Source organism: Phocoena phocoena, chromosome 13 (assembly GCF_963924675.1).
Source record: "Phocoena phocoena chromosome 13, mPhoPho1.1, whole genome shotgun sequence".
NCBI classification, from domain to species: Eukaryota; Metazoa; Chordata; class Mammalia; order Artiodactyla; family Phocoenidae; genus Phocoena; species Phocoena phocoena.
In genome coordinates this window covers 1,397,623-1,414,677 of record NC_089231.1, presented here as the reverse complement: position 1 = coordinate 1,414,677, position 17,055 = coordinate 1,397,623, and the positions used below count along the sequence as shown (strand labels likewise).

At 39.2% G+C, this 17,055-nt stretch overlaps 1 protein-coding gene across 2 annotated transcripts in view; it reads left to right on the top strand.

The window, feature by feature from the left end:
- ATP9B (ATPase phospholipid transporting 9B (putative)) overlaps positions 1-17,055 on the top strand; it is a 217,108-nt gene that overhangs the window by 45,510 nt on the left and 154,543 nt on the right. For both annotated transcript variants that reach the window (XM_065890491.1, XM_065890490.1), the window contains exons 6-7: positions 7,228-7,286; positions 15,536-15,587. In XM_065890491.1, the coding sequence (XP_065746563.1) occupies positions 7,228-7,286; positions 15,536-15,587 (111 nt within the window). The remainder of the gene's footprint in view (positions 1-7,227; positions 7,287-15,535; positions 15,588-17,055) is intronic.

The window sequence follows — 17,055 nt, the reverse complement described above, 5'->3', positions numbered from 1 at the left end:
TTCCATGCCAGTCTCATACCAGTTTTAAATGTTCCTTTACAGTACATTCTGGTATCTTGGGAAACCTCTCCGTTCCTCCCTCCTCCCCTCCCTCCACCAGTTATTTTCATTTTTTTCTTGTGTTCTCTGAGAAGCATGAAACGCTCTAAATATAAGAGTCCTGGGGAACTTTCTGTCTGCTCGTGACTTAGGCCAGTGGCCCCTGGCCCTCCAGCAGCCTCACAGCTGTCTTGCCACCTCCATCTGTGGATTTCTTCACTGTCTCCAAGTCTCCACACTTAGGTGGATTGAGAAGTAAACCACTGTCATGTGGGTTGTGTAAACATTAGAGGAAAAGAGAGACCAGGAACTGTCTTGACCTAGGTTTGCTCACATCTCTCTCCATAGTAACATGACCGTACACACTCAGGTAGGACACTTGGGGTTTGTCCATGGGGTGAGTCCATGGTAGAGGGAGACTGCTTTTTTTGTACTGTTTCTGATTTTAGTGATTGAGAGTCTTAGAACTTGTTAATTACGAACCATTCATATTAACAATATTTTGTATCTTCACCTTTGATAGATATGTAAGAAGCCTATGTAACTATAGGAAACAAAGGTTAGAAATTTCTTTTATGCAAACAGCAGAGGGCTTAATGAACACTTTGGAGTGTGTCCTCTCTTTATTGATACCATATAATTTCTGTTTGTATCTGTTAGTTGGTAAAATATCTAACGTTTGAGATACTTATTAAAATTTTCAAACTGTTGTGATTTTCTGCAAAATCTTTTATCTGGTGAATGCAGTGAATTACTGTTGCTACTTATTTCAGTGTTAGGTTCTGTATATAGCTTTAGGCAAAAGCACGTGCACTGGCCGGCTGTAAAGCCTGCCTGATAGCCTCCTCTGACAGCCCCTGGAGTCTCCCTTGGCGACTTGCATAGATAGCTTGGACTCCCTTAGCCAGTGAGAGGCTAATATAGTTTATCCGGTGAATAACATTCAGTGTTTTATCTTTAAATATTTCTTATGGTAATGTAGTATTTCATTATTCCAGTATTCCTCCCAAAGCTATTCCAGCTCTTTTTTTACTGATAGTAGAGGAAAAAGAATTGATTGTGTTTAATTTGAGCATCTTAATTTTTTTGTTGTTGCTTAGGAATGTTATTAAATAATACCTTGGTTATTGCTAGTAAATGTTTAAGAGTAAAAATTTGTTACTTTTGGCAAGATGCTTTATAATTCTTACCCCCAGGCTGTAGTATTTCTTTTTTTTTTCTTATTTCCTAGGCTGTAATTATACAGTCCATTTGTTGTTATATTTTATTTCACTCTGCCTTACTTAATCTTGCTAGAATATAAGCTACCCATTTTGTTCCCACTTATGTCCCTGGCCTGTACTGGGGGAAGGGTGTCCACGTGCCCTTGAGTTAATCCTGACTTCCTCTGGCACCCTCAACTTTGTCAGCCGAGGTCAAGGGGAAGCCTGTGCCCTGCCCAGCTTCAGCCGGGGTCAAGATGGGGTCCTGGGCTCCCCAGGCCTCTCAGCCTGAGCGCAGTCTCGGCCTGTGTACCCCAGGACTAGCCTCACGGGACCTTCATCTTGGTTCGTGTCTCAGACTTTAAAATCACTCTTCATCTTCTGTGTTTTAATCACCACGAGATTCTGTACATCTTCATTCTTAGCATTGCCCTTTTTTCACTGTGCCTTTGGAATTCTGGTTTCTTCATCACCTGAACCTTTCCATCATCAGACTCCTCTGAATGTGCCTTCTTGCTTTCATTAAAATGTGGCTCTTCTGTGAGGGTCCTGCTTCCCCTGCAACTCTCCTAAATGTTTGCTATTTTTCTCCCGTAATCTTGGGGCCACTTGACCTGGAATTAGAGTCCTTCCTATCTTTGTAGCTTATTCCCTCTTGCACCTTCCTCCGGCTATTTTTCAACCGCCAGTTCATTGATCTTACACCTTTGTGCTGTTCCTTGCCCCTTTGATGTCCTAGTTGATGAAGTCCAATGTATCAGTTTTTTCTTTTATGATTGTGCTTTTGGTGTCCTATCTGAGAACTCTTTGCCTAAACTCAAGTTCACAAAGGTTTTCTGTTACATTTATTTCTCTGATGTTTCTTCTTCTAGAGGTTTTTTAGTTTTAGGATTTGCATTATATGACAGGTCTTTTGAGTAAAGTTTTGTATTGGTACAAGGTGTGCGTGTTGTTGTTTCTAGCACCAGTTTTTGAAAAAGTGATCCCTTTACCACCACATTGGCTTACACTTCTGTCAACAATTAGTTGTCTTTCATGTGTGGGTTTATTTCTAGACTCTCTCTTCACTCTGTTGATCTATTTGTCTCTTTTATGCTAAAACAATGGTCTCTTGATTACTGTTGTTTCATAATAATTCTTGAAAGCAGTAGCGTTTGCCCTCCAAGTTTGTTTTTCCTTTTTAGAGCTGTTTTGGCTAGACTAGATCCTTTGTATTTCCATGTGACTTTTATAAATTTATTTATTTATTATTTTTGGCTGCGTTGGGTCTTTGTTGCCACATGTGGGCTTTCTCTAGTTGCGGTGAGCGGGGGCTACTCCTCGCTGCGGTGCGCAGGCTTTCCATTGCGGTGGCCTCTCCTGTTGTGGAGCATGGGCTCTAGGCGTGCGGGCTTCAGTAGTAGTGGCACGTGGGCTCAGTAGCTGTGGCTCGCGGGCCCCAGAGCGCAGGCTCAGTAGTCGTGGCGCACGGGCTTAGTTGCTTCGCAGCATGCAGGGTCTTCCGGGACCAGGGCTCGAACCTGTGTCCCCTGCACCGGCAGGGCAGGCAGACTCTCAGCCACTGCACCACCAGGGAAGTCCCTCCATGTGACTTTTAGAATCAGTTTGTTAATTTCTATTAAAAAAAAAGCCTGCTGAGGGCTTCCCTGGTGGCTCAGTGGTTGAGAGTCTGCTTGCCAAAGCAGGGGACACAGGTTCGTGCCCCTGTCCGGGAAGATCCCACATACCGCAGAGCGGCTGGTCCTGTGAGCCATGGCCACTGAGCTTGCGCGTCCGGAGCCTGTGCTCCACAATGGGAGAGGCCACAACAGTGAGAGGCCTGCGTACTGCAAAAAAAGAAAAAAAAAAGCCTGCTGGGATTTTGATTGGGATTGCATTGAATCTACAGATAAATTTGGGGGAGAATTGACTTTTTAATAGTATTAAGTCTTCTGATCCATGAATGAGGTATATCTCTTCCTTTATTTAGGTGTTTTAAAATTTCTCTCAGCAATATTTTGGGTTTTTTTCAGAATATAGGTCTCTCTCTTAATATAATACGATATGATATAATATAGTATAGTATAAAACTTATTTCCCAACTACCCACTTTGCTTCATAATCTTGTTTTAAGTTAGACTCCTACCTCCACACACACTTAAAATGGTGAGAGAGTTGGGGGAGAATGCCATTCCCACCCAAATAATGAAGACAAGCCCAATAACTTGCCGATTTCATGGGTGGTGGTCTGCCCAGGAAGCAATACGTGTTAATCCAAAGTGACCTTCTAGAGGGCTCCTTATATGTGATCAAGTGCTTTTTTAAAAAGTTGCTTAATTATTTGTCACTCTTATCTCCTTGTGTGTGTTTTGTTGGGAAATAAGTAATTAATACCTTTTCATCCTTATTTGGTAATGTCTGTGTCTAGTTAGATGTGGTTTTTATGGTTATGCTCTCTTTAATCCATTCCGGCGTTTGACCCATTTTAACTGATCAGGAGTAGAATGGTTATCAACTCCTTCTGTTCTTTTAAAATGGGTTAAGTTCGGATATGCATTTGCGAAGAACAAACGAAATGTCCTAAAAGTGCACAGGATCTGAAATTCGGTAGACACTCAGGTGTTTGCATGTTTATAGCATTCGAAGCGCATCGTGTAGCAGTGCGATCAAATGCTGCTGGTGCTCACACAGGTTACAGAAGGCTTCATGGGGTTATATTTGCTGTGCAGTTAAGGAGGTCTGGGGAGGGAGGGATTTCAGTCAAAAGGAGCAGCAAGTGCAGAGAACCTGTAAGAATAAGCAAGGGCCTCACACGGTTGTTGGATAAGGTGCCAGACTAAGACAGAGCAGGAGCAAAGGGAGATAGTAGGTAAAGCCGGAAAGTTAGTTTGACATCAGCTCTGAAGGATGTGTATACATGCTGCAAATTTGATTATCTTCTAAGTAATTGTCCAGTAATGGAGGGTTTGGGGTGAGGATGAACATAACCCTTAATTTTTCAACTAGTTCGTTTGGAATTATGCTGAATTCGGAAAATAATAACAGTGGCGACCATTTAGTTGTGTCTTGTTTCTACAGGTGATGCTGACGAGTGGCAATGAGAGTGGTAGACAGGGCGCGTGGTTAGACGCTCCGCAGGAAGAAGGGTGGTTCTTGGAGCGATTTTTGATCTCTCTTCGGAGGAGCCAATAAAACTTGGTTCATGGGGCAAGTGAGCTAAATGCTTGCCTCCCGTGATAAGGCACACGTAAGCCATCATACTTTTGAGGCATAGTGGCAGGGAACGTTTATTGCTAGAAGAAGGATTTAATGGAAGGATTTACCTGCAGTAGTTTAGAGAGGAAAGGACTGCTGTTTACCTTACTTGGTAATAGTCACTATTCACTGTTTCATCAAAAGAAAAAGGCTGGTAAGGTACGACTTCCTGAGTATGTACTTGACAGTAAATAGAGTAGGATATTTTTAGGGAAAACTGTCATTAGGTTTAAATACTGGTGTACACACTGAAGTATCTTTGTTACTCTATTTAGAACTTGCTTCTATCAAATGGAGCTCTGAAGTTACTAAATTTTAAACGCCCATTCAATAAACACTTTGTGTTGTTGATGGTTCCATTGGTTTGTGAGAGCAGGTGGCCGTTGTGTGTCTTCTATGTGCTGTGACTTGTAAAACTTAAGGAATATGTCTTGTTACCAGTCTCTTCCAACTCTGCTATTAGCATGTTGCTAGCTAGGATCAGCTGTCAGTTCAGCTCACAAAGGGTGGCCAGAAATCAAACCGTTAGTGGAGGCGTGGACTCTGCAGGTTAGGCTGTGGAGGGTCATGATGCTGGGCTGTCAGTGCTGGACAGGTGCATGGGGAGTGGGTGGCTTTCCTCCATCTTTTCTGTCCGATGCCTTCGCTGTTCTTTGGGAAAGAGAACAGAGAAGAAGTCCATGAGTTCATGTGACAAAGGCTGTAAAGGAAGTGCAGGCAGCCCCTTGAACACAAGATCAGAATTATTAGAGAATTCAGAACTGTTGAACAATTTGACCAGTTCTTCAAAATTTAGACATGTGTACTTTGAACAGATAAGTGAGGCAGATTATCATACTGATTTGACACTGTGCTGTGTTTAGCCTTCTCGTATTTTATTCATGTTGTAATATTGTGTAAGAGTTGAGAACTTTCAACAGTGCGTTTTACCATAAACTGTTTTACTTAAACATGTAATTGCTGGTAAGTTCCATAGAAATGAATAGTGATCACAATTAATGCCTTAAAAATTAAAGGCTACTAAATATAAATTGTGTCTATTACCATGTGAGAGAATAATAAATCTCTCAGAAATGTAAGGTCTTGATTAAGGAGTCAAAAAAGGATGCGTTTTCTTTGTTTCAAAATAGTTTAAAGTTATTTACTACATCTTATGACTGCAACCATTTCTTTTTCTCTCTTTTTAAAATGTGTCTATTAAAATGTAAAAAACCAGAAGGAAGGAAAAGTGGATTGGAGAGTAGGAGAGAAAATAAAAGATAAGACAGGAATTCTGCTGAGTTAAAACTCAGGGAGTATGAGATAAGTAAATATGTCTTTACTGCCTGAGGCTTAGCTATACCAAACATAATAGTGGGAGTACAGACCTGAAGCTTGAAGTGACCAACTGAAAAAAAAGATTTAAAGTAGACATTCTTTTGCAAGTATGTTTTTTGGCTACTAATTGATGTATACTTATCACTTACGAAAATATCATAAGATTTGCTTCACATGCAATTCTAAAGAACTTTGCTATTTTATAATATGAATAAAAAGTAGCTTCATCTCCCCCCTGAAAAGTTACTCCAGCCCTTATGTATTTATTGTATAATTGAGGAACATGGAAAAATATAACAGCAAAAATATAATATTTACAAAACTTTTTGATATCCTCAAAACAAATTGTTAGGAACTGGTATGGTTCTATTGAAACTCAGCTGCTTTAAGAGGTATTTAGGAAATAAGGCTTTATAATAAGTTGAATTGGTCTAAAAGTCAGTGTAATGACTGGTAATGTTAGTATTTGATAATGTAATATGAACTTAGCTCTTGTTCTGTTAGCTTTCAGAATAAACTGAATGTAAAAGAAGTGGACCTTTTCCCATGTCAAAACAGTAGTTACAAAAATGTAAAGGCAGATCCATAAGGCTGTTGCTGGTTTCAAAAGGGAGATGGACAGAGGGAGGGAGACCAAGATAGGGAGGTGGGGAGAGAGGGAAGGAGGGAGAGAAACAGAGGGGCGAAGGGAGGCAGGGAGGGAGGAGACACAGGGAGCGAGAACTGACCCAAGTCTCGTTGCTGCTTCAGGACGGTGTCTCCCGTTGTCCACGCCAGCTTCTCACTCCTCTCTGTGGCACTAACATGATGTACATGTTGGGTGTTAGATTTTGTAAATGATTACAATGCACTAGATACTAGAGAGACAATTTAAGAATGTACACAGTGTACCCCGTGGAAGCATCACATCTTCTGTAAATCTCTAGACCTTAGTTTTCAGTCCTGACCTGTGTCTGTAAAGCTACTAGTGGAGGGTGATTTTACATGTAATTTTCTTCGTTTCTTTTTACTGTCAGTTATGTGCCAATCAGTGCCTCCAAAACATTAATGTAAGGATTTTACATCTATATGTTTCTCAGCTTCAGTCATCAAATTATTTCATTTAGTGATATTTTTGATCATCCGTAACTTGACTCAGACCTGAAATAATGGCAGATGTGGGAAGAACTTTCCAGATGGAATCCTCTTCCCCACTCTCGCACGTCTTTTATTGGGGGATAGTTAATTGTATTTGGGAGTTCACTAGGAGAAGTAAATTTTCAGCGACTGCGTCTATCTGAAATAAATTTATTTTGAAAGTATAAGTATAGATAAATTTCTAAAGTGTTATTTTTTTCTCCCAAAGGTATTTCTAAAGTATTATTTATCAACTGAAAGTTTAACTCTGATGTGCTATTATTTCCTTGAGTTGATTATACTTCTTCTTTTTTTTAAGGTAAAGTGCAAGTTAAGAGTTCAGACATACAAGTTGGAGACCTCATCATAGTGGAAAAGGTTGATGCATTTTTAATACCTTTTAGACATGTATATGCCAGTTATGAACATTTAGCCTGATTGCAAGTAACTTTTGAATCTGAAGGAAATTGTTTGAGACATGTATTTTAAATCTTAACATCTTTGTGTAAGGTTTGATATATGTGAAGAAAAAAATACAGGTTTTTGTATAGTCTGTTTTGCTAAAGTACGTTTCAGTGTGTGTAGGTAGTCATATTTTGTCTAAAATAAGACATGTTAACTGTTTATTGTTGCATTATCAGAATTATATCTTTTGACCAAAGAATTATATTAGTTAGAACCTATTTATAATGTTTCAGTTTCTAGAGCTTCTTTTTATAGACAGATATATGTAATTATTGGATATTAATTCTTATGGCTTAAAAACTTAACGAGGGGGCTTCGCTGGTGGCGCAGTGGTTGAGAGTCCGCCTGCCGATGCAGGGGACACAGGTTCGTGCCCCGGTCCGGGAAGATCCCACATGCCGCGGAGCGGCTGGGCCCGTGAGCCATGGCCACTGAGCCTGCGCATCCGGAGCCTGTGCTCCGCAACGGGAGAGGCCACAGCAGTGAGAGGCCCGCGTACCGCAAAAAAACCCCAAACAAACAAACAGAAAAAACAACGAGGGAAAGGTAAATGGAAACAAGAGGATTAGAAAGAAAAAGTTTAGGTCAATGTAGGAAGAAGCCATTTTAAAAACCCCACAGTGGTCAGAGGTGGCTGTTGGCAGGCCACTACTGGCCCGGAGTCTGGAGGCCTGGGCTGTCTGCCTTTGCGGAGAAGCGTTTCTGCCCGCACAGCCTTCCTGAGTAACAGTGACTGAGGGCATAGTCTTTTTGTTTTTCCTTTTTTAAGGCTCTAGAACAACATTTAAAAAAATATAGAATGAGAGGTTTTCATAAGGCCTCTTACAGAGGAGTGTGAGCCCCTGGTACCAGCTGATAGCCACATGGGGACCCATGGGAACATACCCATCCTGAGCCGCCCGTGGGGAGGTTGAGTGAGAGCCTTCCTCCTCAGGAGGAAAGCAGTCTTCATCTCATTGCAGTAAAAATCTGTACACAGAGAACGCTTCGGGCTGTGTTTGTCGGATTTTACGGAAAGGAGAAAATTAAACATACTGATTTGCAACTTACTTACGTAGTATTCAGTTATATGGATACTGTAAGTTACTAACTTTTGATCCATTGTTAGATTTTGGATGGTTTCTCTTTTCTGCTGTGAGAAGTGCTATAATGAAAATTCTGGTACATACATCCTTGCAGGACTCTATAGGATTAATGCTGACAAGAGGGATGGCTGAGCCATATGTTAGTCATATAAATTTTGATGCAATTTTTAAGAAACAGCAACCTTTGTTTTCTCAGGTTTCTGTGGTCAGGAATCTGGATGCAGCCTAGCTGCATCTCCTGGCTCTGGGTCCCCCTTAAGGCTCTCAGTCAAGTTGTGTCAAGGTGTCAGCCCAGTAGCCATCGCCTCCAAGTTCCACGGGGGTGGAGCTGATGCCAGTCTCACTCTTGGGGTTGTTGGCAGGACTTGGTGCCTCTTTGGACTCAGGGCCTCAGTTCTACGAGCTTTAGGCCTGTGGCCACGCTCATTCCTGGACACATGGGCCTCTCCACCGGGCAGCCCACCACCGGCCTGCCAGGAGGGAGGGGTAAAGAGAGAGTGTGAGTGCCAGCAGAAGGGTTGCACAGTCTCTGAGACCTAGACTCCAGAGTGATGCCCCAACACTTTTTGTTTTCCTCTTGACTTTTAGGAGGATATCTTGTGTTTGTTGTGTTGAAGGTTAGGATAGAATCTCTCTTTGTGAATCAGATGAGTACTCTTTGGCCTTTTCATTCTTTCACCTCTTATTTCCTCCTTAACTTTCCTATTTACCCTTTTTTTCCCTTACCTTTGCTGTTTAGTTTGATGTAGCAGTACACTCACCTTCCTGTTTTCCCTCAGTCCTCCCATTTTTACTGAGTAACAGGTGCACCCTTCTTGGCCATCTCATTGGTCATACAGGTAGATGTGAAAGAGAGATCTACATCTGTGTCTGGGTGTTCCTCTTCAGTGTCTCTCTGGCCTCACAGGTGTCTTCTCCAACAGTAAGAAAGATTGGTGAGGGACATAGGCCTCTGTAGACATCCAGGTAAAGGTTTCCGTTTGATGTGGAGCTGCACCTCTTTGTGTTTGTTTGTTATTTCAGTGTCCAGTGGATAGCACGTTGTGGATGACGCACCAGTGTTACATATATGTGAGCATGTGTGTAGTATCCTGTGCTACTCTGAAATTTAAAGATTTGGTAGCAGAGCTAGAGGGAGGACTTCTAAAATGTTTTCGCTAGCCTTAAGGATGCACTGCTGCATACTAAAAAATAGGGGTGGCACCACTTGCCTGATTTAGCTTTTTATATTGCCAATTGTACTTTCATTTTCATATGAAAATTTTTCATATATTTTAATTCCCTGGAAAACATTGAGTATTCTGAAGTTTGATAACATAGTTTCCAGTAACAACTGGGAAATGATAAATTTTTAGTAGTAGGTTCATGGTATTTGTCAAACCAATTTTGTGATTTTTGTAGTGATAAAAGATTTTTTTCTTGCCAGTTGATATAATCATCATAAGGAAATAGCAGAGATCTGGTAGCAAATGGCTTTGTCCTTCTACTTTTTTTTTTTTTTTTTTGCGGTACGCGGGCCTCTCACAATTGTGGCGTCTCCCGTTGCGGAGCACAGGCTCCGGACACGCAGGCTCAGCGGCCATGGCTCACGGGCCCAGCCGCTCTGCGGCATGTGGGATCATCCCGGACCGGGGCACGAACCCGTGTCCCCTGCATCGGCAGGCGGACTCTCAACCACTGCGCCACCAGGGAAGCCCATATTTCTCTTTTATTTGACCATATTCCTATTTATAAATAATGTTTGGATATTTCCATGGTGGATTTTATGTTATAGGATAGTTGTAATTTTTTATCTTAACATGGAATTAAAATTAGTACATCGATATTCATTTTATGGGTATTTAAAGGAATAATGCTAATCAGCTTTGGCTCAGTGTTATAGATGTCAGTAGCCTAGAACATGGGAGAGCAGCAGCCTGGGACAGAAAGTGGAAAGAGGATGATGTGGCCTTCAGTGTTCACTGCGTCTAGGTTTAAACTCCTAGTTCTCCAGTTTCAAATTCAGCCTAGGAGAAGTATGTGTTTGACATGTACCTGGAAATTGGGAGGGTAGGACCGTTCAGAGTCAAGGTCAGATGATCCTCTGTGCATGCAAGGTGAAGCAAGAAATTCCAAAGATTATCTCCCAGCTTAATAAGGAAACCTGAACAGTAACTGAATTCTTACACAGATGTATGTATCAAAATCTCAGCAAGGTTTTTTTCTTCGTTCGTTTGTTTTGGTTTTAAAGACAAAATAAGATTTTCCTAAAACTGATTTGGCAAGGCACAGGCCCTAACATGGCAAAAACAACCTTGACAAGGAGAATAAAGTGAAAAGAGCCACTCTCCTAATGTTAAGGCATACTTCCTACGATATTAATTAACATAGGGCAGAAGAAGGGTAGAAACAAAGATAATGAAACATCAATGGAGAACCCGGAAATAGCCCCACCCAAATATGCTCAAGTGATTTTTGACAAAGTGCAAAAGCAATTAAAATGGAGGATGGATAGCCTTTCAACAAAACAGGCTGGAACTAGTGGACATCCGTGGGTAAAAAATGAACCATAATCTAAATGTCACACCTTATGTAGATATTAAATCAAAGTGGACCAGGCACTTAAATATATAATGTAAAACTGTAAAACTTTTAGAATAAAACAGGGGAAAATATTCAGAATCTAGGGTAGGAAAATAGTTTTTAGACTTGACACCAAAAGCACAATGCATATAAGGGTGAAAGAGATAGATTGCATCATTAAAATTAAAAATGTGTGCTTTGTGAAAGAACATGTGAATATGGTGGAAAAACAGACTGGGAGAAAGTATTTGTAAACCATATATCCACAAAGATTTGTATCTAGAATATGTAAAAATGCTAAATACTCAACAGTAAAAAAAAAAAAATCAAATTAGAAAATGGGCAAAAAAAAAAAAACATTTAGCCAAAGAAGACATACAGATAGAAAATAAGCATATGAAACGTTATTCAACATCATTAGTTATCTGGAAATGCAAATGCAAATGCAGTGAAATATCACTACACATATAGCAGAATGGCTACAATGAAAACTGATGACAGCACAAATGCTGGCGGTGACATAAAGATAGTGGATTACATGCAATTCATGTGGGGATATCAAATGTTACAGCTATTCTGGAAAATCATTAGACAGTCTGTTAAAAAACTGAGTATACAGCTATCATTTGACCCAGAAGTTGAACTTCTGGACCTTTATCACAGGTAAATATTAATTTAGATTGGCACAAAAGCTTGAACATGAATGTTTATACCTGCATTATTCATGATAGCCAAAAATCAGAAAGAGTTCAGATATCCTGAACGGGTCATGGTCAAAGAAACTGCTGTACATTATACCATGGTAATTTCATATTAAGAAAACACAGGTCCCTGCTCCTGTGTTGCTGAGTCTTGAGAGGAGGGAAAAATAAAAATATCCAATAATTATTTTGAAGTTTCTAGTTTACTTATTAATGCCTCATAGAAAATAAAACAGGATAAGGGAATAAAGGGTAGGGGTCTAAAATTAAGAAAAAAATTCCATGTATGATAGTATCAAAGGAATAAAATACTTATAAATAAAATCATGGTTAAGAATAAACTTAACAAAAGAACAAAACTTGTACTTTGAAAACTACAAAACATTGTTAAAACACAGTAAAGAAGACCTGGATAAACAGAACGACGTCCCATGTTCATGGATTGGAAGTATTCGTATGTTAAAATGGCAGTACTCCCAAACTGATCTACAGGTTCGGTGCAGTCCCTCTTAACATCCCAGCTGACTTCTTTGCGGAAATTGACAAGCTGATTCTAAAATTCATATGGAAATACAAGAGATTCAGAATAGCCAAAGCAGTTTTTAAAAATGTGAACAAAATTGGCATATTCACACTTCTCCATTTCAGAACTTTCTACAAAGTTAACATTAATCAGGACAGTATGGAATTGGCATAAATTAAACATTGAGAGTCCAGAAATAAAGTCTTAAATTTCTGGTTAACAGATTTTCAACAAGGGTGCCTAGAAAATTCAGTGGGATGGGGCTGTGTTTGGGTGGGTGCTTATTTTTGACCCAATACTGATTATGAGAGTCTTCATTTTGTTGTGTGCAGCTGTAATTCATTCATTTTGTGGTTACATAGTATGCCTTGTATCCATTCTACTGTTGGTGGGTATTTGGGTTGCTTCTAAGTTTTGCCTGTTAGGATTGATACCTCTGAGTCATACTTGACCATGTCTTCTGGCTCACATGTGCACACATTGCTGCTGCATGTGTACTGAGGAGTGGACTTGTTGGATTTTGGGGTGAGTGTGTATGTTGCACTTGAGTACTTACTGCAAATGATTTTGCAAAGTGATGTATCAAATTATACTCAGATCGACAGTAAGAGCTCCCATTCCTTCATGTTTGCCAACACTTGGCATTGCCAACCTTTTACATTTACCATTTCCAAATTGTACATAGTGGTTGTGGTTTTAATGTGCATTTCTGTAAAGACTAACAAAGTCGGACACCTTTTCATGTGATTTTGGATATTTTTCTCATTTGGGAAAAGCCTGTGAGAATCTCTTACTGTTTTTTTTCAGAGTTATCCTTTCTTAACAGTTTGCAGGCCTTCAAGTACTCTGGATGGGAGTCCTTTATTAGTTTTATGTTGTGAATATCTTTTCCTTCCTAGTGTGCTTTGTGGAACAGAGATGCTTAATGAATTCAATATATTATCTTTCAAAGAAAAATTCTAACGAAGTCAACCTTATTAATCTTTTCATCTGTAATAAGTTTTTTTTTTAATTTGTGGTGGTGGGGGGAAGGAGTCTTGTTTAAGAAATCTCTTCCTACCAAAAAGTCATGAAAATATTCTTCTGTATTATCTTTTAGGTTTTATTGTTTTGACTTTGACATTTTTTAAAAATTTATTTATTTATTTATTTTTGGCTGCGTTGGGTCTTTGTTGCGGTGAGTGGGGGCTACTCTTCATCACGGTGTGCGGACCTCTCACTGCGGTGGCTTCTCTTGTTGCGGAGCACGGGCTCTAGACGCCCAGGCTTCAATAGTTGTGGCACATGGGCTCAGTAGTTGTGGCTCGCAGCCTCTAGAGCTCAGGTTCCGTAGTTGTGGCGCGTGGGCTTAGTTGCTCTGCAGCATGTGGGATCTTCCCGGACCAGGGCTCGAACCTGTGTCCCCTGCATTGGCAGGCGGATTCTTAACCACTGTGCCACCAGGGGAGTCCCTGACTTTGACATTTAGAAGTATAATTCGTTTGGAATAGATTTTCGTGTTTCGATTGAAGTAGAGGCCAGGTATTATCTCTTCTCATTGCCCATGGGTATCTAGTTTTCTCAGCACTGTTTATTGAAAAGATGTCTGCAGTGCCAACTTTCTCATAAATCTGGTGTCCATGGATGTGTGGGCCGACTTCTGGATTCTCTGCTTTTACATTAATATAATCATCCATCTTAGTGGAATACCATCTTGTCTTAATTATTCTATTTTAATATTTAGTTTTGTTATATTGTACAGACAGCTCTCCATGTTGTTTCTCACACTTGTCTAGTCATTCTTGGCCTTTGCATTTCCCTGTAAATATTAGGAATATCTTGTCATTTCCCACCAAAAAAACATGTTAAGATTTTGATTGGGTTTGTGTTGAATGTATAGATCAGTATATGCACACTTCATATCTTTGCAATACTGTATATTCTAATTTCAGAACATGGTGTTCTCTATTTCCTTAGGCTTCATTTAATTTCTTTCAGTAATGTTTTACAGTTTTTTGTTTAGAAGGCTTGCCCATCTGTTATCAGTTTTATTCTAGTGCTAGTTTTTTCTTATTACCGAAATGGGCATATTTAAAGAAATATTTACCTTCTTGCTGTTTGTTACTGGTATGTATGTTTTTGTTTTCTGTGTCATTAATTTTGCTCTTATATTTGGTTACATCCTTGTACTTTCTTTGGGATTTATTGGCTGGGTTTTTTTTTTCCTGGTTTCGAATGGATATTTAGTCCTTTGTATATTTTTAGCCTGCCTTTTCTGTTGTATGCAGTTTAGTCATGTATATTTTCCTCTTATCATTTTCCTGATGTCGGCTGTGTTCCATACATGATATGTTGATATGCTGAGTTTTTATTACCATTTCATTAACAATATTTTCTAGTTTCCATTGTGATTTCCCCCTTCACCTAAAGGTTCTTTAGATCTTAACAATTGCCTCAAGAAATGTTAGAAATAAGTAGCTCTGTTCTACAGCATATCTTCTTTCTGCTTTAACAACTTACGTTTGTTTTTGTTGCTTGCTGACAAGTAGTTCATTTCTTTACTGTGTGTAGGTAAATCTTAACTTAGGTCTTAAAGAATATAAATAATTCATGAAACTATGTGAAGTATTCTTATTATATTTTTCTTTTAGTTTGTATAGCTTTCCCAACTAATTAATGCTAATTAGTAATACTAATTATTATTAGTAATACTAATTAATACTAATATTAGTAATAGTGATTAAATAAATGTATGAATAGCGACCTTTGAGTTTTTCTCCTTTCCTGCTTTGTAAAAAGAATATCTCCTCAAATTTGTGGGGTTTTGTTTGCTCAGTTGTACATTTATTCTTTCATTCAACATTTATTAAGTGTCTCATTTTCGATATGCTCTGTTTTGTGTTAGGTGTTGGAAGAACACTGTCCTCACTTTCTAGGTCATTTAGTCTGATAGGGAGGCCATCATTTTTTTATAAGACAGTAACTGTTATATTGTACGTGTGAGTTGAGGTACAACAGAGGCCACAAAAATGGTAATATTTAACATTTTTCAGGAAATGAAGTAGTTTTCAGGTCATCACTAAATGCCATTTACATGGTTCCTTGATGTGGAAAGAAACTTCGAGGTCTAACTAAAATATGAGTTAAAATATTCATTTTTATTATACAAATTATGGATGTTAATTGTTTCAGTATAGAGTTGAAATATAACATCATTTTAGTTGTTTTTAGGAGCTATTTCTCCTTTGGAATGGAATTGTGTTAATTTGTAAACTTGCATGTAGATAATTAATATTTTATATTACTCTGCAGAATCAAAGAATTCCATCGGACATGGTATTTCTTAGGACATCAGAAAAAGCAGGTATTTTTATTTTTATTGCTGATGATTGGTATTTTGGCAGTTTAATTTTCATTTTGAAAGATAAAAGTTAAATTTATTCTTGTAAGAATTTTTCTTTGAATGATAATCTATTGAATTCATTAATTTCTAAATCACATTTAATTGTTTATGTTTAAAACAATGATTTTACCGTGTAATATGTTGGTTTAAAAAATATCCTTTCCTATATCAAGTGAAAGTTTTCATTCGAATCCATTTTGATATCTAAATAGATGGTGATATTCCTCAAAACTTGATTGCTATTCTGCATTTGCACTTTTATTTCTTATTCAGCAAACATTTATTTAGCACTAACTTTATGCCAGGTACTACCTGTTGCTTAGAATACAAAAGGGAGTAAAACCGAGTTGCTCTCTTCAAAGAGTTTATGATCTACTTATTTATGGAAGTACACACATTGATGATTAGCAGTACTCTGATTGTATAGATAGTATAAATATTAAAAGGCATGTGGAGGGCTTTGCTGGTGGCGTAGTGGTTAAGAATCCTCCTGCCAATGCAGGGGACACGGGTTCGAGCCCTGGTGTGGGAAGAGCCCACATGCCGCGGAGCAACTGAGCCCGTGCGCCACAACTACTGAGCCTGTGCTCTGGAGCCCGCGAGCCACAACTACTGAGCCCGCGAGCCACAACTACTGAGCCCGCGTGCCACAACTGCTGAAGCCCGTGCGCCTAGAGCCCGTGCTTTGCAACAGGAGAAGCCACCACAATGAGAAGCCCACGCAGCACAACAAAGAGTAACCCCTGCTTGCCACACTAGAGAAAGCCCGCGCACAGCAATGAAGACCCAATGCTGCCAAAAATAAATAAACAAATAAATAAATAAGACATGTAGGGGTAATGGGAGGGAACAGACAATTTGCCTAGGTGAGTTGAAATGGGCTTCACAGAAAAATGATACTTATATGACCAGAGCTTTAAACAATAAGAAGAAGGTGCAAAAGGGGTAATGAGAAGGAAGCCTCATGTGGTCAAGGAAAAAAAATCCATTGGTTGGAAATCAGGAAACCTAAAATCTAGTCTGCTTTGACCAATTTCTAATTATATGACCTAGCCACGTGGTCATACATTTTCATCATCTCTAAAATGATGAGAGGTTTGTCAAGTAATATCCAAAGTTCCTTCTGCCTTATATTTCTGACTTTGTTGCATAAATGAGCAGTATTTTTATGGGAAGCTCAGCATATGTATTATTATTTGTAGCATGAAAACTCTAGAAAGGATGTGGTTAAAATTTAGAGTTGTTGATTTAGTTTTTTCTCCATTTATAAACAGTGGGGGGTTTTTTGTTGTTTTTTTGTATTTTTAAAAAAATTTATTTATTTGGCTGTGCCGGGCCTTATTTGCGGCATGCGGGATCTTCATTGCCACATGCGAGGTCTTAGTTGTGGCACGCAGGATCTAATTCCCTGACCAGGGGTCGAACCCGG